Source organism: Rattus rattus, chromosome 14 (genome assembly GCF_011064425.1).
Source record: "Rattus rattus isolate New Zealand chromosome 14, Rrattus_CSIRO_v1, whole genome shotgun sequence".
In the NCBI taxonomy this organism is placed as follows: domain Eukaryota; kingdom Metazoa; phylum Chordata; class Mammalia; order Rodentia; family Muridae; genus Rattus; species Rattus rattus.
Genome location: NC_046167.1, coordinates 68345391 through 68368028, shown reverse-complemented (window position 1 = coordinate 68368028; position 22638 = coordinate 68345391). Strand labels below are relative to the sequence as shown.

The window sequence follows — 22638 nt, the reverse complement described above, 5'->3', positions numbered from 1 at the left end:
GGTGTCTCAGATACTGAGACATCACCAGCTCCCAGGAGGCCTGCGCTTGACCCTACTATATGTGGTGGTTGGCAAGCACGTGCTAAGTGACTGTCAGAGCCAGGGAAGGCTGCAGCACCCGAGCCTCTACCTACTGTGACGCGGCACTCCACACCCCCAGTGTGTGGAGAAAGAGAGCCTGGCCAAGGTTCCCTGGGGGGACACGGCACGCCTGTCCAGTTGGGGTCTAGGGGAAACTTAAGACTTTGGGCAAGTCAACTCTCTAGAGGTGGTGGTGGGCTATGGGCTCTAAGCACTGCCCTTCTGCTACCCATGGCCCTGCCTTACCCATACCCAGTCTGAGAGCACCTCTCAAGAATACATACTGTCTTCCTCATGCTGGAAATCCTGGGTTCATCAGAAAAGTCAGGTCTTTAACCAGAACAAGCTTCAAAAGTTATGATTTGTACAAGATGCTGAGGAATTACAAGAATTCTTTCCTTATCCCACCAAGGGGGTGGGGTGAGGGTGGGTGTGGGCTGCAGAGGGAAGAAGGGCTCCATGAGTTCTAGGCCAGCCTGATCTACATAGCAAGTTCCGGGGCTACATAGTGAGACCCTGTCTCAAAACAGTTTTATTGATTATTTCCCCTAAGATCCCATAGGATCTCTGCCTGTGCCTGAGGCACTGTCATTCCAACCTCCAGCAGCAGGTGGCACCACCTGTCTTTGGAGGGTGACAGGCAGGGGCCTTGTTTTCAGCCCTTAAGACTGTTCCTTCCTATAAACCCTTAAGAAGTCCCCAGGCCACACAAAGAACCCCATGGGAGAGGAAGGGGAGCAAATACCTCCCAGGCCTAAAGCTCCTTTGCCCCTTCCCTAACAGGAAGGCTGGAAATGGACAGCAGACAGCTGAGTTGGAGCCCTGACAAAGTCCTGCTCCAGGGGAAGGCATAACAAACTAGTCTGGGTCTCATCCATCACCACTGGACTAGAATCAGACCTCACAATGTATTTCCCATCCCTAAAGCTAACTCCCTTAGCCCTTTGCCTCCAGGGCTCCTATGCTCAAAGCACAATAAACTGAGCCTCCAGGTCCATTAACAGTAAAGCCCTGTTTCTGGGGGCCACAGGAGCAGGGAAATGGATTCATACCCTGTCAATGTCTGCTTAAACGGCACCTGTCAGAAGGCTGAGGCACAGCCACCTGAGGGCCCTGGTCCTGCACAACCCTTCTTCTCCCTTCCCTTGTTACCAGCCTGAGCCAGTCAAGCTGGGCCGCCCACATGCATGCTGGGACTTGGCTAGCGGTGGCCACTTCCAAACCTGGAGCTGTCCTGGGGTGTCTGACGGTTTAGAGTCAGGTGTTGAACCGACAGGCCTGCAGGACTCAGGACAGAGGCTGAAGGCTGTGGGTCAGGGTGACGTTAGCTCCAGGGGAGGCTGCAGAAGACAGTGTCACTGGTGGTGCAGTTACCTGGTGGCGAACATGGCACGCAGGGAGGAGAAGGTGGCTGCGTCCTCCTTGAGGGCCTTCAGCTCGTTCCGCAGCTTCATCATGGTCTCGGTCACCATGGCCTTCTCATTCTCATACTTGCTCTTCAGGTTGGCGAGGGCCACCTCTGCCGTCTGCGGACGGGGAAGAAAGCGGGGTGGTGAAGGGCATGAAGGGCATGAAGGGAAGCCCTGGATCCAAGGTGGAAGCCCTGGGCTCAAGGTGGTGCTGGTGACCATGAAAAAATTCTGAGAAAACAAAAGCTTCTCTCATGCAGCTGTAGGGACAAACTGACAGCCATGGTCCCGCAGGCCCGTTTGCCTCAGAAAGTCCCACTTTGACCCTGGTCAGCAGGGAAGAATGATGTACCATAGACCCTGTCCTGGAGAATCCACAGGCACCTGGACCCCTGCTCTCTGTTACTTCAGCATAAGAAACTGTAAGGTGGACAGAAGCAGCAATTCTTAATGACTGAGGAGCTCTGGTTAAAGCACCCTCTAATCCCCACACTCCCTAAGGAAGGAGACAGCAGGAAAGTAAACCAACAAGGTGGTGGCACAGGCCTGGGCGCCCTGCAGCAAGCTGGGGATGGGGAAACACAGGGATGAGGCACCCTCCCAGTGGGCTCTGGTGGCAGTGCCCACCCACTCCTCTCACCTGCTTGTTAGCCTTGAGCACAGTACGAAGTGTGGTGATCTGTTCCCTCTTGGTACTCAGCAGTGACTTCAGCTTGAGGATCTCCTCCATGAGAGCTTCCTTGTCCTTATCCACAGCAGGGCCCAGCTCCTGTGAGGCAATCCGCTGCCGGGACAGCTCGGTTGTACGATCTACGGCTGCCTGCAGGTGCTTGATCTGGTCTCGGATGATGGCGATCAGGTTGTAGATGTTCATAGGTTCCCGGCGGGGGTCACTCAATGGTGATGGCAGTGAAGAGCTGGGTGAAGGGCTGTTGTCCCCAGTCCCACCATCTGCTCGGCCGATCTCTGTCGCCAACAGCCCCTTGGGCAAAAGGACAGGCGAGCGGCGCCCGCGGCCTTCTGGGCTGGTGCGGCCAGCCTTGCCCTGCCCCTCACGGTAATAGTCCAGCATGACACGGTTAGGTGTCTCGTTGTTGCACATGCACACATGGTGGTAGAGATTGGCCAGCTCCTCGCTGAAGGTCACCAACTCATCCTGAGCCACATTCAGGCTGCCCTGGGTCTCACCAGCCACGTCGCTCACCTTCCTCAGCTCCTTTTCCAGCTGGGCCAGCAGCTCTTGGTCCTGGTGGCTAGCCTTCTCCAGCAGAGACACCTTCTCAGTGAGAGCCTGGACCTCAGCCTCATAGCGGCCCTTTTCTTCTGCAAGCTGGGCTTCCCGAGCTTCATGTGTGCTGTGTAGTGCCTTGAGCTGCTCCCGGAGCTCGCCAGCCTCGGCCACAGCTACATGGTACTTGCAGGACAGAATCTCAGGCCCATTGATGTCAACCTCATAGTAGTCACCGTCTTCATGGCTATCTCGGTCCTTCTCGTTATCCAGGGAAGTCTGTCGCTCCTTGCCAGCCTGCAGGCGGCGGAGGGCACTAAGGTTCTCTGTGAGACGACTCACCTTCTCATGTTGCTCAGAGAGGGTTCCCCGTGCCTGCTCTAGCTGCTTCTGTGTGTCCTGTAGTGTTGCCAGCAGACCCACCTTCTCCCGCTCCATCTGCAAAGGTAGACATAGCAGGAAAACAGGTCAACAGGCTTAGAAGACTCCAGGATGACGAAGTAACATCTCAGGCTAAGCCAAATGGGCCATGAGCTATGTAAATTTCCTGGTCATGCCACTAGTTGATAGCAGATTGGACAGAATTTAACACAAAGACCATGGCTATCACCAACAACATTGGTCGGTCTTCCATAAAGGTTCACTGTACATGTGCTGGAGGGCAGCTGGGCTTCAACTCTGCTCTCTGCCACTTTCCTTTCTCATGTTGTGGAGAACACTCAATCATAGATCAACGGTAAACCTTCAGATATGACAATGTATGGCCCTGCTAAGATTCCTGCTGTGGTACGTAGGTAGGTGTTACATGAGGGGGACAATACCTCACCCATACATGATTTGGGTAGCAAAGGGAGTAACATGGGTACCAAGGTACTAAACCTTACACAATAATCAAGAGCCTACTCCTCTGGGACACTACACTTGCTTTACCAATAAGACTTTCATATGTGGCATGAGGAAATTAAAGGCAGCCACGTGTCACTAAAGCACTGCTTACACAAGGTGTGCAGTCCTGCCAGCATCGCAAAAGGCACGAGGAGAGGGAGGGAGGGAGGGAGCATGAGGCCCGGCCCGCTCACCTGCACCAGCTGCTGCTTCAGCTTCTGGATCTCAGATATGTGGAGCTCACTGAGCAGGTCGGAAACAAGGCTGGGGGAGGGGGGAGCCAGGCCATCCTTTCTGGGTGTGGATGTCTTGTTGTCCAACGACGCTTTGACCAAGCCGCTGTGCTCAAAGCCATTGACCAGGGCTTCGGCGTCGTTGTTGGGCTCAGCAGTGACAGCATCATCACTGAACTTGAGGCCGTCTAAGGAGACCTGCAGGTGGCTGGTATAGAAGGAATCGTTGATGCTCATGTAGTGCGACAACTCCTTACGCAGGTTGTTCTTCTGCTCTCGCTCTGTCTTCAGCGTCTCCAGTGCTTCCTCCAACTGCCGTTCAGAGATCTCCTTAAGCCGGATGGCATCCTCCAGCTGGCTGTTAAGGTACTCTGTCTCCTCCTCCAGACGCTTGATTTCATGCTTGAGGCCCTCAAATTCCACCTAGGGAAAAAGTCAAATACTCCCACGTCAAGGCAGTGTAGAGGCTCCGCTCAGGTGATAAAGAAAGACAATGTCAGAACACCACCTCCCCAAGCACAAAGAACAAGGATACACACAGAATGAAATGCCATTCTGCAGAAGAGGGCAATGGCTGCAGCTAAGGCCACTTGCTACATGGAGCAAGACGGATGCTAAGAGGGGGCCTCTAGAGCACTAGAAGCAACAGAAACTTCCAGTGTGCCTGGAGTGTGCACATGAAACCTGCAATGCCACGGCTAAGCACTCACCATAGAGGCTGCCAGATTTCTTTTATGTTTCTGAAAATTAGTACCAGTATGCACTGATTCTATAGTACTCAGTTAACATTAACAGCTATCCAAATCTCTATTAAATGTGTGTGCATGAAGTATGTGTGCATGATGTATGTGTGCATGAAGTATGTGTGCATGATGTATGTGTATGTGTGCATGATGTATGTGTGCATGATGTATGTGTGCATGATGTATGTGTGCATGATGTATGTGTGCATGATGTATGTGTGCATGATGTATGTGTGCATGATGTATGTGTGCATGATGTATGTGTGCATGATGTATGTGTGCATGATGTATGTGTGCATGAAGTATGTGTGCATGAAGTATGTGTGCATGATGTATGTGTGCATGATGTATGTGTGCATGATGTATGTGTGCATGATGTATGTGTGCATGATGTATGTGTGCATGAAGTATGTGTGCATGTATGTGTGCATGAAGTATGTGTGCATGATGTGTGCATGATGTATGTGTGCATGAAGTATGTGTGCATGATGTATGTGTGCATGATGTATGTGTGCATGAAGTATGTGTGCAAGAAGTATGTGTGCATGATGTATGTGTGCAGGTACCCACATAACTGTGTGTAGGTAGAGACTCTCTCCTTCCACTTTACGTATATGAGCTATGGGAACTGAGCTCAGGTCACTCGGCTTGCACTGCAAATGCCTTTACCCACTGAGCCACTTCACCAGACATAACCAGATACCCTTTTTTTTTCCCCCGGAGCTGGGGACTGAACCCAGGGCCTTGCGCTTCCTAGGCAAGCGCTCTACCACTGAGCTAAATCCCCAACCCCATAACCAGATATCTTAAGACACATAAAATATATCTTTCCTGCGTGCTATCACCACTATTTTGAGTCATATTTCAAAACAAGTAAACTGGACTTGCCCTTCAGGCTGAATGCCTCAGCACAAAGCCCTCAGAATGCAGGCTTGGGAGACTTGCAAGGTGAGCATGTCTTCTTAATGTGACACAACTTAGGAGTGGACGAAGGAGGAGTAAATGGAGAGTTGGTGCTTAACACGAGGCTCGGGGTTTGTGGGCAGACAGTAAACATCTTACTCTAACAGTAAGGAAGCAATGAATGACTCTCTCCAGGTTTGGGGTAATAAGGAAAACTTGATACAATATCATAAGTGTGCCCACATTCCAGTGCCCCGAATGGGGGTGAGGAATCTCAGCCTGGGAATGGCACCACTGTGAGGGTGGTCTCCTTGAGGTTCAGCTTTTCTTCTCCTCAGGGCAATGTGGGCAGAAGTGCCAATCAATGCCCAATGGCACCTCATGCTTATGAGCTACAGGATGGAACTGTGAGCCCTGCTCCTGTGGTTTTCCAGTACCAGAATCCATCCCTTGACTGCTGTGCAAACACGAAAACTTTTACACAGACACACATGGGCTTCCTCATGCATGGGTGGGATAAATACTGGGTCCCTGAAGGCGAGGCCTCAGCGGGAAGATGATGGAGTACTAGAGGGTTCTAACAAAAGCATCCATGGCACTTGAGGGTAAAGTCTGGGACTTCCTGAGAAGGAAGACGTTCCCTGCTACCTGCAGACCTTAGGGCTCTCTGAGCATGGGGCTCATGTTCAGGTGCTGTGTGGTTCTTAGCCTTACCCATCCAGGAGGACTCCCTGACCCCTGCCACAGGCAGAGGGGACACCATCCATCCCTATAACAGGCAGAATCATGCAGTATTTCAGGTTTCATGGTAAGTCTCTGGGGGTTTTAGTTCACCCTGTTCATCTACCTGAGTTTCCCCCATACCTTAGTGATGTGGATCACTGAACTCCAGGCATGACATGGCCCTTGCTGTCTCGAAATCAGAGCAGCCATGATTACCCAGCTCAGAGACCCTCACAAGACCACGCCTACACACATGCTCTCATAGAAGGAAGGGTAAAGTGCATTAGACCCTCACCCAAGATTCCAGCCATTCCCCCCTCCTATATCCTCCCTCCAACCCTGCCCAAGGATCTCAGAGGCTGCTAGAGTAGACAGGAAACAGAAGGTTAAATGAAGAGAGAACTCCATCTAGCGACTGTTAGAGGTCATCACCCGTGCCAAGATGGGAGTGTTCTTAGTGATGTAGTAACCCCTCACCCATGCCCCTGTAACCCCTCACCCATGCCCCTGTAACCCCTCACCCATGCCCCTGTAACCCCTCACCCATGCCCCTGTAACCCCTCACCCATGCCCCTATAACCCCTCACCCATGCCTCTGTGAGTAACCCTTCACCCATATTCCTATGATTTATCCTCAGTCATGCTCCTGTAAGTAAGCTCAATATTTTCACTGGTTCCCCAAGGTAGCTTTTCTGGTATGCCATCAGTACCCTATCTCTGCTGAGCAGAAACAGATTCCCCAGGAAGGCTACACTTGGCCTGGGAAATTGTCATACTAAAGTCACAGGCCTTGTTTCATGCTCTTGCAGTGCTAGGGGCTGTGTGTTTTATTCCCCTGTCTCCACTGTGGAACTACCACTGGTCCTGGCCTCAGGTACGTGGACCGAGGTAGAGAAGGGGAAGGTGGGTGGATGAAAGGACTTAGATGCCTAGAGATAACCCTACTCTCGAGACTCACCTGGTTCTGCCTGAGCACAGACACTTGTTTCTGCAGGCTAATGTTCTCCTCCTCCAGCTCAGAGTAGTCCTGAAGTAGACGGGCCTCCCGGAACTTGTACTCCTTGATGTCATCTCGCAGGCGACCACGCTGGATCTCCACATTCTGGTTGATCTGCAGGGCAGAGAAAAGAGCTGTGTGGGTTACTTCTATAGCTGGCTACCAATTGTATTTCCAAGTATCCCAGAGGGCTCAGCACAGCCTGGTGCGCTGGGAGCCCTTTGGGCTACAATGTGGCTGTGTGGAGGAGAGAAGCCCAGGGCCGTGGGGTCTGTGCAGAGCAGCAGACAATCCTCGGTCAGATCTCTTCTACTTCTCTTAGCTGCGGGACTTCAGGCAAATGACGCAACCTGCTCTAACCCTGCTGAGTTCACAGGCTTCAGGTGCTCACCCAGCTGAAGCAGTAAGGGAGAATGGGGAGACAGGGAGATGGGTTACAGTATACAGCTGAACAAGGAGGAGGGTTTAGCTAATTTAGGTAGGAGCCATCTGTGAGGGGAGCAGTCTTCAGGCCATACACATCAGGCAGAGACATTCTCTGCACATGGTCAGCAGTCACTTTTGGACTAAAGGAAGACATTGCCATCCCTCTAAGCCTCACTGGGAAAGCTTTGCCATTCTCCTGGACCTGAGCAAGGCACTGGTGTCCCTAACACAGCCATGCCCACATCAAACATCAAACAATACACTTCACTCAGGACTTTGCTCACGCCCTTCTCTGACCCCTTTGATCTATCTGCAAGATGGGGCCATCTGAGTGGTAAACTGGTAAGTGGGGCAATACTGGGGCTCGTTTGCCTATGTTTACACCAGAGAATAAAGCACACCCACATAGAACCTTGCACATCAGTGTTCCCAGTGTTCCAGGTGGACACGGCCCAAGTATCCATTGGCAAAGGAATGGATAAACAAAACATGGTCTGTGAAAGCCACATTACGGAATGACGTCTTGACACTTGCTACAACACGAATAGCGCAAAGACATTCTGCTAAGTCAAAGAAGCAGCAAAGAGCTGTGCACTGTATGACTGCATCTACAAGAAAGACCAGAACAGGAAAGTAGACCAGTAGGGCTAAAGAGGGGTTTGAGAGTAACTGCCAAACAGGCCTCATTCTGGAATGATGAAATACTCTAAAACTAACTGAAAGGCAGGGAGGGTGTATCAGCGGAGAGGGCTTGACCGGCACTGAATACAAGGCCCTGGGTTCAATCCTCAGCACCGCAAAAGATAAACAACCGTAGAATGGTACACACACCTATGACTATGGAGATGCTGAGGGGACAGTGCTAGGGAGGGCAGAGCAGTGAGACTGGGCTTGTTGCTCTGGGTTCTGGAGCAGGTGTGCTGTTGGTCTGGGGAGGCCATGGAGCCTCAGGAACAGGGATGAGAAGCAAGACTGAAGTGCATTTTTAAGTGTGTTGGATGGGATGGTTACCCTCTCAATAAAGCTGCTAAGGGCTGGTTTCTGCCTCCAAGTCCTGTGTAAGGAGTTGGGAAGACTGTCACAGAGAGAGGCTAGTTCAGGGCCAAAAGGCTCACAACAAACCAGACTGAGGGAACTCTCACCCTGTCCTGCCTGCACTGAACGCAGGACCCAGGAGCCTCAGCCCTACACATTCAGAGCCACATCATCCTCCACTGTCACTGCTGTCCTAAATGTCGTAGGTTCAGCAAATTCTTGACCTCTGCTCGCTGGCTGCAGACCCTTCTCACACTGTGAGACAAGTGAAGATGTTTTCACACACCACCAACGCTCCCTAAAGTAAAATCCCCTAAAGAATCCCCAAATCCTCCCTGTTCCTAATGACTGGATGGCCTCCTCAGACACACCTGCTCCAGACCCCTGAAGACACGGCCCAGGCCAACAGCTCTGTCCTCACTAGCACTGTCCCTCAGCATCTACAGGAATTGCTCTGACCACATTTGTGTGTTCATCTGAAGGCCATATGCCTCTTAAGACGCTGTGCAAGGGAAACACAAAACAGTAATGTCGGATTGGTGAAACAACTCCATAAAAAATGGAGGAGGGTGGGAGAGAGAGGGAGGGAGAGAGGGAGAGAGAGAGGGAGGGAGGGAGGGAGGGAGGAGCACCCACACTCCCATGTAATGGTGCACATTTTTAGTCCCAGCACTCAGAAGGTAGAGGCAGGCAGATCTAAGTGGGTTCGAGGCCAGCCTGGTCTACAAAGTGAGTTCCAGGACAGCCAGGCTTCACAGAGAAACAGAGTCTCAAAAGTGGGGAGGGAGGAACACAACAGGAAGTGGAACGGAAGAGAGTGACATGGGGCAGGCACTAATAAATGCTTAGCACTCAAAACCAAGACTTAGCTCATAATCCATGAAGACAGGCACAGCCTTCTCACTAAGTGACTACTAAAAGAGGCAACAGAACTAACAGAAGAAATGGATGTCACAGGAAAAGTAAGAGAAGGCCAAAGGATGATGGAGCATCACAAGGGAGAAGGTGAGGAAGACACACACACACGCTGAGACGAGAGAAACAGCCCCAGCACAGCTACAATGGGGCAAGACCACGGACAGACTCCTCCTGAAAGCCTGGGGTAGAAGCGCAGCCAGGCTCTCTAGGGCACACCTGCATGGAGCCCGAGAAGGGTATGGGAGGAGCTGCTAAACGCTCTCTGCCAGGATGATCCCAATGTCTGCCCTCCCTCAGCACCTTTAAAATGCTGTCAAGAAGAAAGTACTCAAGCAAGTACAAAGAGGGTTCGTGTGGCCACAGCCCTCAGGGCAAGGTCCGAGTCACACCATTGCCTCAGGGCTTACATGGGAAGAATTAGAGACTAGAAGGCAGTCCAAGGCACGCAATGGCAGTTTCCACATGGCGAGGGCAGAGTGCAGCTCATGTGGTTGGAGAAGGAGGCAGAAGTAGGGGCTCGAGTGCCCAGGTCCAGAGCCGCAGGGGAGAGTTATCTCCTACAGCAGTGCCCGGATGGTCTGTGAGTCCTCAGCGCCTCTATAAACCTGACCCTCCTGAGGCTCTCTAGGAGTTCTATTCTTCTGCCACTGCTAGACCCAGGTCCAGGGCACAAGCCAAAAGGAGTTTCCCTTGGTGGAGTGTATGAGCCTGCATGGACCTGCGGATGGGTGTCCTTGTGGAAAGACAAGCAAAGAGAAATGTGCACACACGTAAGTCATGTGCTGGCAAGGTGACATCATGTGGCAGGTTAACTGCATCTTCTCTGCTGACTGTACAGGACTCAGACATACACTATCTTTCTATGGAGACAGCTTCCAACCCCAGCCACCAGGCTTAGCAGAGATGTTCAGCTGGCCTGCTGCCTGCCACCTCCACCCATCACATGCCCAGTTCCTGAGAGCTCCAGCAGGCTCCAACTAGCCACAGGGGTTTAGTTTTCTCTCAGAAAAGCATCTCCTCCCAGGGTGCAGGGTACAGGCTCTGCTCTGTGCAGATGACCAGCCCAGATGTAAGCAGTGGGCATATGGACTCAGAGCCACCACCTGAGGTCCTAGCCACCTGCTTTCCTTCACCTGGACCCCTGACTTCAAGCTGTTCGCCAGCACGAAGGGTGGGACAACCACCTGTCTCAGGAGGCCACTGTGTTAGGGGACTGTCAATCCTTTTCTTGGTCTCTTGAGCTCCCAATCCTTCCCACACAGGACACTTATCCATTAATCACGTAGGGGAGCACTCTTGTCCTCTACTGGGACCAGTGGGCCTCCAGTCATTCATCTGAGAAACAGTGTCCTGTCTGCAACAAGACATTCCTCAAATGCCCATCTACCTCCCAGGAATAATGTCAACAAGACGAAAACTGACTGAGGTATCTACTACTGGTCCTTCACTCAGCACAGAGATCACAATCAGGACCTAGAATTATTCCACCACAATGTAAGCCTCAGTTTCCCCATGTGACCGAACCCGGAGAGGGCCATTAGAATGAAAGGGTCTAGACATCAGAACTATCTGACACAGGTAAGGTGCCTGGTGCTGTAAAGTTGACCCTGGCTTTAGCCATCAGTCCAGCAAAGCACAGGCCACAAGGGTGTGCTGGAGTCAAGCCTCTGCATGGTTGGCCCAAGGACTCTGACCCAAGGGCCATCAATAGCAGGGAGTAGTCACTTCCCCTGGTGTGGGGTCCTTGAGGTCTTGAGCTCAGTCTGAATGGGGGTGGGGAAAGGCAGCTTCCACTTCTGGAGCCCAGTGCATGATCTCATTTCCTCCCACAGTGTGGCTCTGGTGAGGGTGGAGGAGGGGCTGTCACTGAGGAAGAGAAACAGCCCCACTGACAATCCATCTGTCTACCCCTCCTTCCTGAAAGGCCAGTGCACGACTGTCTCCCACATTCAGCCCCTAGGCAACCTAGGCTGGATGGCCGTTCAGGGCCGGAAATGAAGTCAGTGGATTGAAGACAGCAGGTCTGGGGTGGAGGAGAGATCCCTGTTGTTCCTGTTTATGCTTTAGAAGGAAATCCTGAGTCTCCCTACACACCCTTAGCTGCCTTTGCTTTTAAGTGTCCCCTTCTCTGCAGCCCAGCCACAGGCAGCCCGCCAGCCTTCACCACCTACACACCTGTCTAGGGAGAGGTCTGCTCTCACCACTGTTGACACTGTTCTTAGATCTGTTTTGTCCTTTGCTGTTGTCTCCTGGCCTAGCATGACTGTCCCCCAATTGCCCAACACTGGCCCCTCTGGGTTGGATTTGGTCTTGCAGGTATGTGGGGATTCCTTACGACCTTTCCTACCACCTTCCTCCTAACAGCCTCTTCCATTTTCCCTCCCCTGTGACTTCCTGCTTGGGACACAGCTGCCTCCAGGGCCCTGACTACAGCACACCCTCATGCCTGCATCCTGCTGACTTCTGTCAGAACATATGCTGCAGAGGGTAGGCTTCCACAGCTAGAAATGGGCAGGGAGAGCTTGGAAGATGTGTAGTGAAGGAGCACAGTGTCTCCTACAAAGGGTTTCAGAGACTGGAGACAAGGCTTTGTCTAAGCCTCTAGAGCAATGAGGGCTAAAGTCAGTGTTATCCCAAGCCTGAAGGATCCTGAGCCTAACTCCCAATACCATGGACAGGTAGGCAGACCTCAGCCAGGAATCTAGCACATGGAGACTTTTAGTAATGGGTCCTCAACCTCTTTCCTCAAAGTTCCACAGAGTCTCCATGGCTTTTGGCTTTTCTCTGTCTGTGGCTACCAAATCACAAGTTGGGCCACTCATTATTCAGGCTGCACTACTAGACCTTGACATTCCTTCTTGCACATGGTGTGGCCTACCACTCATGCACAGCCAAGCCCTGTGTGACAAAAACCAAACAGACAAAAAACCCAAAACCATTCTTCAAACAAAAAGTCAACCAATGACAAAGCATCCTGTGGACACTAGGTCTACCCCCATGAGGGGCCGATCATCATGCTAGTCAGGGCCTGCCAGAGGGCTCATGACACCACTGAGGAGGGCACAGTTCAGGCACAGAACTGTTTGTGTGTTGACTGAGAGACCACAGGAGCAAGATGCAGCCTCAGTGAGCCCACTTCAGTGAGAGACTTTGCCCCATCCACTTACCTCTTTCAGCTCCTGGGCCACAGACGTGAGGCGCTCATTCTCAGACTGAGTGTTGATAAGGACATTGCGCAGCTGTTTCAGCTCTGTCTGCAGCTCCAGCACCTTCCGCACATAGTACTGCTCCTTCGAGGCGGACTCCTGGATCAGGCTCTCCTCCCGGCTCTCTCCATCAGCAGCCACCTTCTTGTGGTTTGTATGTGCCTGGCCAAATGCCTGCGTGGAGAAACGAGACATTTATGAGATGGGTGTCCTGGGGCTGCAAAGCAATGGAGACCCAAGACCTCAAGGAACGCGAAGGCCCTTGACCTGGGAAGCACTTCTATGTTGTGCATGTGTTAGAACACACACTGCGATGCACGTGCCAGGCACGCTTCATTACAGTGAAACTGTACTAGTCTCGGGGGCACCATGTGGTGGGACAGGAAGGAGCATGAAAGATGTAAGGCTGCAAACACACATGGGACTCCATAAAGAACTAAGTTTGAGGCCCGAGGGTGCGTCCCAGCTGGAAAGTAACCAGGACGAGGAAATAGCTGGTCTATACTTTGAGCCTAGACAAGCTAGCAGGGACCAAGCCCAGAGCACACCCAAAGGTGAGCAGCTGGCCCATCCTGCTACCTGAGGTCAAATCATCATTTGTTCTGGGACAGACGGGGGCTGGGCCCCCGGGCCCCCAGCCCTACGGGCAGGGAACAGTAGCAATTAGCTAACGTGGTTACCTAAGGGTGTGTGAGACGCACATACCTGCGTGTTTCAGACATAGGCGAGGAGCGAGTGTGTCAGGCCCTGGGATGCGGGAAGAAAACCTATCAAGTACAGCAGCAAGAAGTGCTGGCCTCGCCCACCACAGCATGGCAGTCCCAGCAAGAGCAGCAGCTGTGCTATGTCTAGACCCTGAGCCCCTGGGAGCCTGGCCCCCATCACATGACCTCTGAGGGCTGCCCCACCTCCTGGGCCTTCCTTCCCTGACTCTTTGTAGGACCCGTGGCTCGTGACAAATATAAGAGAAGAGCTCCTGAAGAACAAGAAAATGATGGCTTTTACTAGTTTTAAAAGTAAAACGGAATTTTTTTCACTTATTACTTCACAAATCTAGGATTTCAGACCAAGAAAACAATGAGCAAAACATACAAAGCCACATTGTACAGGGATGTCACAGAGCTGAGAAGTTTCTAATACTAACACATGAAAATTCAGAAAGCAATTCCTTTTTATTCTGTCAGGGAACTGGCAGAATGGAGTAGGGCCTGATCTGAGGCAATATGCTGTGTCCCAAGAGACTACAGGAAGGCCTCACAACGGTCCAGAGGACAACACAGTCCAGGAGCTCCAGGGCGGGCACTGGAGCGTGTGTGGAGGGGTAACCTGGGGCTCACAGTGCAACACTGCTGCAGCAGACCGCGGATATCCAAGTCACCTTGAGATGGCCCGGTCTGCTCATTTGCTTTCAGTCCCCAACACTCCATCTACTCTGCCCAAATCACAGCAGCTCAGCTTTTGTGACTTCTGGTCTGTTTGCCTTTACCCCGATCCTATGGAAGGATCAAGCCACAAATTGCACCTACACAGCAGCTGGCCCACGCTGCCTGTCCACCACTATGAGACACAAAGGAAATCAAGTCCCAAGCTGGCCCCAACCTAGGGCTCTGGGAACTGTACTGAAGAGTCCAGCACCTGCGGCTCCTTGGGACACACCCGTCAACTTGGGAGTTGGGACAAGGACAACTCAGAAGTTTTCCCAAAGTGTGATGGCTAAGCACTATGACACAATATTCAAGCCTAGGCCTGCCAACCTGGGCCCTGACTTCCTCCACCCAAGCTACCAGCCTGGGGCACAGGAGCAGCCCCAGCAGCTTTTCAAACGTACTGTGATGGAGACATCTACCTCCAACTGAGAAGATGGTCACAGGGACAGACACTACTTCCTGTGTGAGAAACTACAATCTGGAAAGTACGGGAGCAAGATGATGGAACAGGATGGTGAGGCAAGAGCCTCTGCCGTCATGCCTTACCCTCCTTACTATACACCTGTCCTGTGACGCCCAGTGTGCACCACGGCGTATGCATGCCAGGCACACACATTCACAAACAGTTTCAAATATGTACCGGGGAAAATGACAGGATGAGGGGAGGCCCCCAACAGCCTTCATGACTTCAGAGGAACTTCAGGGCATGGCACACAACAGGACTGAGGCAGATGGCAGGGCCTGTGGAAGACGACCACAGACAGGGCAGTAAGGGCAGCCAGAACTAAGGACCAGATGAGTCAGCGAAGGGTTAAGGAGGCCGTGGGAAAGTTCAGGCCCTGACACAGTCTGAAAACAAGCTTGTTCCCACCACCAAGGTGGACCCCGACTCACAGGCTCAGAGAGCATGTCCTGGGCCTGGAGAATCAGCCTGAATTACACGCTGATGAGGTGCATCAGAGCAGAGTGTAAAGACAGACATGAAGGTCTAATCCATGTCCTAGCCATTGCACCCCACAACACGCTCAGACCACGCTCAGGAAAACAAGCCCGTCCGTCCAGCTGCCACAGGTAAGCTTCGTGGGGAAGACCCAAGAGAGAACTGTTCCTCAGCAGACAGCACACAGCCCTGAGCAGAGGGCTGAGACTCGGGGACTAGAACCCTCAATCAGGAGCACAGAGCAAACGGAGGACACAAAAGATCCCAGTAGCACTTCTGTAGAGGAAAGCAGGGCCAACAACAGGCACACTGCATCACAAAGGATTAACCAACCCTGAAAGGCAGCCAAAATGAGGGCCCAAATGAAAAAATAAAATAAGTCAAAGCCTAATAAACCAGAGAGAGCAACCATGGAGTGTGTACCAATTTCAAGGAGCCGATACAATACATCACCTCAACACAATGCCAAAGTTCCAGCAACTTTTCGTAGAAAATGACCAGTTCATTCTAAAGGTCATAGAGCAATTTAAAGGACTCAGACAGACTAAATGACCTTGAAAGAGCAGGACCACCCCACCTGCTACCACGACCCAGAGGCACTTCACTGCTTAGAGGCCGGACTAAAGCTTTATGGGAAAGATAACCTTTGAATCAACAGCACACACGCAAGTAACTCACATAACACATAGACAGATGGACAGACAGGCAGACAGATACACACACACACACACACAGAGGACTTTAGAGTTGAGCACAGTAGTCAACAATGAACACTGAGGCAGGGCCTGAGACCAACCAGAACAATGGAGAAGGTCCCATCTTGGCAGAAAAACAACCACAAGGGGGGCTGGGTGGTTACAGTGCTGGTCATGTAAGAAAAAGGCCACAGTTTTAAATCCCCAAAGCTACATAACAACCAGATGTGATCGTGAATGCACCTGTAATCCCAGCTCTCTATTATTTTAAGATATAGGGCCTGAGAAATTGCTCTACAGGTAAAAACCATTTGCCATTCATGTCTATTAACCTGAGTTCAGTCCTCAGATTCCCTTAGGTGGAATAAGAGTCAATTCTACAAAGCTGTCCTCTAACATGCTGTAACATGTGCACATGCAAATACACAGATGACGATTTTTAAAAAACCACCTAAATGTAGTAATTCATATAATAAAGTACTACTCCCAATAAAAAAGAACTACTGATATATCAATATAGAAAGACACACCTCAAAATCACCTTAGTGGAAAGTCCAATGGGAAAAAATAGGTTGTTCAATCCCCTTTACATAAAACTCTAAAAATGCACACTAAAATGGAGGTGCATTGGGGGTGTGGTGAGGGGGACTCAGAGGGAACAGGAAAGACCAGAGACAAGCTCATTACCTTGCCTTGCTGATGGTCTCAGGAACATATGCTCACATGAAAACTTAGAGTGAACACCTCAACTCATGAAGCTCACTAAAGTTCTGAGGACACTGCATGGACGTTCCTGAAGGGCTGTACCTCTCACCTGCAGAGTGTGACCCTACAAGACACAGCCCATCCCCGTGGCCACCATGTCCAGCTTCCAGGCTGTGAGGCTGGGGTCAGAGAGGTGGTGTACCTGTTTGGGCACTTTCCTTTTGACCTTTTCAGACACCACTGCATCCAATCCTATACAGCCTTTCAACTCCACCTTAAATCCGCTGTGCCCAGGACCATCTTCCTGTTCTATGGGTTGTAGGCTCCCTTCTGTCCTCCCTTGAGTAAATGCTCCCTGGAAAGGTGTTCCTGACCTGCAGGTTGGCTGGGGGACAGCTGTGGTTGTGTTTGTAGATTTCCCTGGCTCAGGCCTCTCAGGTGGTACCCCAGAATATGGGCGCCTCTATGTACCACCCTGCTATCAAGAACCAGCCCCTGAACAGCAGATGTGGCCTCTAACCTGCCTCTTCCACAAACTTTCACAGCTGACTCAAGGAAGGAAGGAAGAAGGCAGGGAAGCAGACTGGCTCTCCTCCAATCCTAACCGCAGGATGGTCGACGTCTGTGCTTTGAGGAGGAGCAATGCTCTGGTAATGTCCTCACAGGCTCCTAACCTACCTCCTGCCTACGGCTCTGAAGTTGCCCAGGTCCAGCAAGACCCAACAGGGCCAGGAAAGCTGGAGCATGAGGTCATGGCCAGTCAGGCGCCTACAAGAGGAACACGGCCCATGTTTGTTTGCTTCTGGCCAACACATAGCCCCCTGGGATGCTGGCTTCAAGGACAGCCACACCCATGTAGCGATGGTGCAATCATCTGCGCCTACAAGGAACCAGGCCAATCACGATTTCAGCAGCTGGATCATCTCTAGCTAGGATGGGAGAAGAGAAGCTCTGGGTAGGAAGGAAAAACCATAGCAGCCCTAAGGGGCAACGTTCAAAACCAAGCATGGTATGAAAAGTGAGGGAACAGCATGAGCCTCATGTCTCCAACAAGAGCTCAATGCCTGCTATTCATGGAATCTCCCAGACGATGGCAGCCATAAACATTAGACCATTTCATGGTGCCATGGGGGGAGGGGGCCGCACAAGCACCTAGTTTGCACACAAAACTGAGGCGAAACAGAGCTTTACCATAGGTACCTGGTCTGGTTGCACTGTGAGATGGTATAACACTGAGGGAGGGCTGATGGGACAGGGCTTTGGGGTCACATCTAAAGGATGTGATTTTATCCCTCCACTCCTGAGAGCCAGACAGCACAGCAAGGGAGAACAGACCCTGGGTACATGTGGGAGCACAGAAAGCGAGCTGTGCCTACCACTGCCACCTCAGGAAAGTACAACTAACATCATACACTGCTCAGCTGACCCACCTCTGAAATACGCCACAACAGTGCGAACTGGAGATAGCACACCGGGCACGGACTAGTGTCCCTCCACTTCCTCTCCTATAACCTGGCTAATACTCCAGCCTGAGGCCAGGCCTGAGTTAAGCAGACCTTTCAGCCTAAGCCTGCTGCTGAGAGGATTTGGAGTCAAGGATACTCTCATCAGAGATGAAGCAGCCTCAGCCCCTTGAACCCCATCCAGTTCCCAATAACAGAAGCCTTCAAAGGCAAATTCAGGAATCACTCTGTTCTCTTCTGCCTTTCCTAGTGGCCCAGATGGAAACATTATGTTTGAATCAAAACAGAGCAAAGAACTTCTCGCATGCCGAGTGTTCCCCACTCCCAATCCCAACCATAAAGAATGAGGGCAGCACAGCGCAGGCCGGAGTCCTCCTCAGACCACCCATGACAGTTGCTCAAGTTCTCAACACCAAGGGCAGAAGCTGACAGCCAGTGTCAGAAGCAGCAGAGACGGCCTGGCAGGCACTTCCTAGGATTTTAACAGGATCTCTGTGGCCCTGACTGTGGGAGGCCTCCAGAAGTTTCAAGACACTGAAGCCCATCGAATGGGCTGATACAAATACAATGTTATTGTGACATCAGGTTGTTTCCAGAGAAAGGGTTTGCTGACACCCAGACTAGGCAGCCGTCCTATCCTCCCATGGCCAGGTCACCTGCAAAACCCTTCTGTCACCTGGGTATACCAATTCTCAAGCGTTCCTTCCCATGATTTGTTGTAGATGGTCTAAATTTATCCAGACAAGGATACATCCTGAGCTTGGTACAGAATGGGAAACAGGCAGCTGGTCAGAACTCTGAGGGTATTTCTTGCTAAAACTGTCTGAAAACTGGGATACAAGGCTAATTCCCAAGGCTGGGGGCTGGGTATGAGGACGTCCAGCCCTGTGTTGAGAGAACACGGGTACTAAGCAAGGTTATCCACGACCAGCCTACTAATGAAAAGAACGAGAACTTAGAGGATCAGCCCAAATTAGTGCCTAGCCTTCTCCAGCTTTTGTCACCGCTGGCCAAGTTCTATGGAACCCACGAGGCTCCTACTCTGCAGTCACCCAGAAGGGCAGCTTGGCTCCCTGCCAATGCCTACTCAAAGTTTCCTGCCTACAAATGAAAGGCCCAATCACTCACCACTAGCCAGAGAGTAATGTGGACATCTCACTGTGAGAGCTACTCTTCTGTACAAGCAGTACAGACTGACCCTTCAAACCAGAGAACTCATGGAGGGCCTGAGTAGAGGCGTAACCAGAACTGAACTCAAGCCCTCTGCTCTGTCTGACACACTCTTATCAGCAGGGCCTGGCTCCCTGGAGAAGGCCTTTGCTAACAAGCCAGGGAAGAGTCCTCCAGGCAGGGCTATCCCAAAGAATCCTCCCTAAACCAGTTTGATCATATGATGCAGCAGGCACAGTGCTTGACAACCCAGGGGAGCCGGCCTCTACAATCTAATGAGACAAGGCTTGTTCCAGGAAGCAGATTCCACAATAAGGCCATGATCCTCCAACCCTTTGTCTGTGCTGATCCAGCACCGCCTACCCACAGACTGTGGGTTCCACACTTGTCCCAAAAGGGCCACCACGCCTGCATCAGGCTAGGCTTGGAATCCCAGGAATCCCTAAGCTGTACCAGCTGCCTACCCTGGCACGCCTGCTGGGCAGGGCCCCTTCTACCACCTGCTGACCTGGGGACACTGTTTGGTTCCTGGTGAGGGCTGCACAAGTGAAGAAGGTCCGCTTCTCACCTGTCCCAATCCCCACCCGAGAAAAGGGGACACAAGGACAGTCCCTCCACAGCATCCGTCTTTCTATCCAGGCTTGTTAAAAAGGCCTACTGGCTGGCACATGCACCCAGTCAGTCTTTACTAATGGCATTTTCCTAAATGCCTGCCTCTGGGTACCAACGGGTAAATGCTGTACAGTATGGGGATCCCCAGGACACAGCTGGTCACAGACACTGACAGACTGAAGGAATCTAATGTCTTAAAAGCCTGGAAAAAGCTGAGGTGGACGGGGAAAAAAACACATGGGCCTGGGAGGTACCATTAGGATGGGCTTGTGAGCTGTGCTCAATCCTGTGCAGGTCTAGGTGGCTGGTCACAGCCATGCATTACCAGGATTCCACACCAAATGGCATCAAATCTTATTAAATTCAAGATGGTGCTCTGGATAGTAAGCTGACAGAAATGCAAGCTCAACACCATTCATGTAGAGATAAAGAACTTAAAGCATTAAGAGATTAAATCTATAATCAAAGTTTGATTAAACCTATGCTGACTGGAAGAGGCTAGTATACACCATGTGAAATGGTTAAATAGGTATAAGGATCATCAGGGACCTCCCAGCACGATGGACACAATCTTCTTCCCAAACAGCCGTTTGTAAGGAAAACTCTCAGAAAGAGCTATCATATACATAATATATATAATGGTGTAAGAATGATCTGAAATAGGAAGACACTGCTAGCATGTTTGTGTGCCGCAGAGAACAAAATATAATTATCATGTTTTTTATAATCTAAAACTTCTGAAAATAAATACAATAGAAAATGATGCCAGCATTTACCCTAACACACAAAAATTGAAAAATAATCTCTTCAGTATGTATTAGGAAAGGCATACAGAACCAAACAACAGGAAACAGTAAATAAAAAATAGAAACATCTTATCAACACTCAGAATGGCTGGCTGTCCAGCAGGACTGTGCAGGGGAAGGGCTGCCACTAAAAATAAACACTGATGATAAAAAGAGCTGCTCCTTGACTCTGAACAAAGTAGCAAGCCAAAGCCTCACCCAGCAGAGATGGACACAGAAAACAAAACACAAAGCTGCCATGTTAGCTTAGTGTGTCTTTTTACCCAGTAATGACGACTGTGCAGTTAGTCTGACAAACGTGCACCACAAACTCAGGAGCTGAACACCGACTGCTCAGTGACCACTGCAACCATGTCAAAGTTGAGTTCCCACATGCATGGCTCCACCTCCCTTCCTTAGGTAAGCCACACAGTAGGACTTGGGCCCAGGAGTCAGACTCCCTGGGCTACACTCAAATGGGGTACTGGCAGGATAGTAACAGATCTTCCCTTCTAGATAGCAGGTACTCGGAAACCAATCCCATGCTGATCACAGAAGTCACAACTCAGCAAACCCAATACACAGTCTGCTTTATGAATTATTCAACCCCAGAAGAGCATGCCCTGAACTCAAATGTGGGACAAGCGAAGTGTGAATTCTGTGTGTGCTAAGGAACAAGACAGTGCCTCAGAAGGAGGACTATCTACTGCCACGCATAAACTAATTACTTAAAGGAACTGAAAAGGGATTCCCCCAAATGAATTAAAAGATAAATAAAAAGAAATCTTCAAAGTAGATTGTTCAGTTAAGAATACATAATTTTAAAAATTACACTTATAACCTTTACCTCAAAGCACACATTCCACAGACGCCAGTTTCAGTAGAAATGACACATATTCAGTAAAAACTATAAACACAGTAACTAGAAAGGATAAATATTAGTAAAGAATGATTATCTCTCAATGTCATGCAAAGTTCTCTCCACATGGGCACCATAGGTACAGAGCCCTGGACACTTTGATTTCTTAAGATTGTGAAGAGATTTATCTAAAAAATTCTGCAAACACAAATTCTTCCTGTCCGTTATTTTTATTTATTTATTTTGTTTTGCGTCAGGGTTCCCTGTATCCCCAACTGGCCTTGAATTTACTACACCACCAATTAGGACTTTGGATTTCCTGATCTTCCTGTTCCCACCCCTTGGCTGCTGGGAGGTGCATACTAATCCTGACTGATGTGGTACTGTGGGTGGAACTAGGGCTTTGTGCACTAGAGAAACATTCTACCAACAGAGCTACATCCTCGGGAGCCACACATGCCACACATTTTAAAGACACAGCTTATCTACAAACATCCCTCTTCTGGATTCAGTGACTTTTGGGGTATATTTACAACAGTTGTATGACAACTATCATTAACCTTTCACTAACACCCTCTGCAGAAAGAAACCCTGTTCCCATTACCTGTAATTCTCCAAGTCCACTTTCCCAGAGTCAGACAATCAAAAAAATCTATTTTCTGTTCCTATAAATTTGTCTATTTCTGGACATTTCATGTAGTTCATACACTATTGGTCTTAGTGTTCTTTTCACCTAGTACAACATATTTTTCCAGTTTATGTGTCTTATAGGCTTTAATCAGTCCTCTATTAAAAAAAAATTAACAATGAACCTTGGTTTATAGACCAGGCTAGCCAGGGCTACACAGAGTGACTCTGTCTTAAAAAAACAAAGAACACCAGTACTGTGACCCTCCATTTAAAGGTCTTCTGAGACTCTCTAGTTTTGTTTGTTTGAGGTCTTTGCTTTTTAATGTGTTCAGATGGGGGTCTTCTCTCTATGTAGCCTAGGCTGACCTGAACTTGCTATACAGCCCAGGCTTTGGTCTTCATTTGTATCTCTGCTGCCGCTGTCTCTTAAGTGCAGGAATCACAGGCATGTGCCACCACCCCCTGCCTTCGTCTATAAATTTTTGTATGGTTGTATATTTTTAAGTCTCTTGGGTACCTGTCATGATTTGTGAACTGCCCCCACAGGGTCATTTTTTTGGCAAGA

The 22638-nt window shown here is 50.4% G+C and overlaps 1 protein-coding gene across 1 annotated transcript in view; it reads right to left on the bottom strand.

Moving 5' to 3' along the window:
• The window catches only part of Bicd2 (BICD cargo adaptor 2), a 43551-nt gene that overhangs the window by 4725 nt on the left and 16188 nt on the right, over positions 1-22638 (bottom strand). Inside the window, exons 2-6 of the mRNA XM_032884349.1 lie at positions 12749-12961; positions 7164-7316; positions 3798-4259; positions 2131-3156; positions 1456-1607 (exon numbers count right to left, since the gene is read on the bottom strand). Coding sequence (XP_032740240.1) covers positions 1456-1607; positions 2131-3156; positions 3798-4259; positions 7164-7316; positions 12749-12961 — 2006 coding nt within the window. The remainder of the gene's footprint in view (positions 1-1455; positions 1608-2130; positions 3157-3797; positions 4260-7163; positions 7317-12748; positions 12962-22638) is intronic.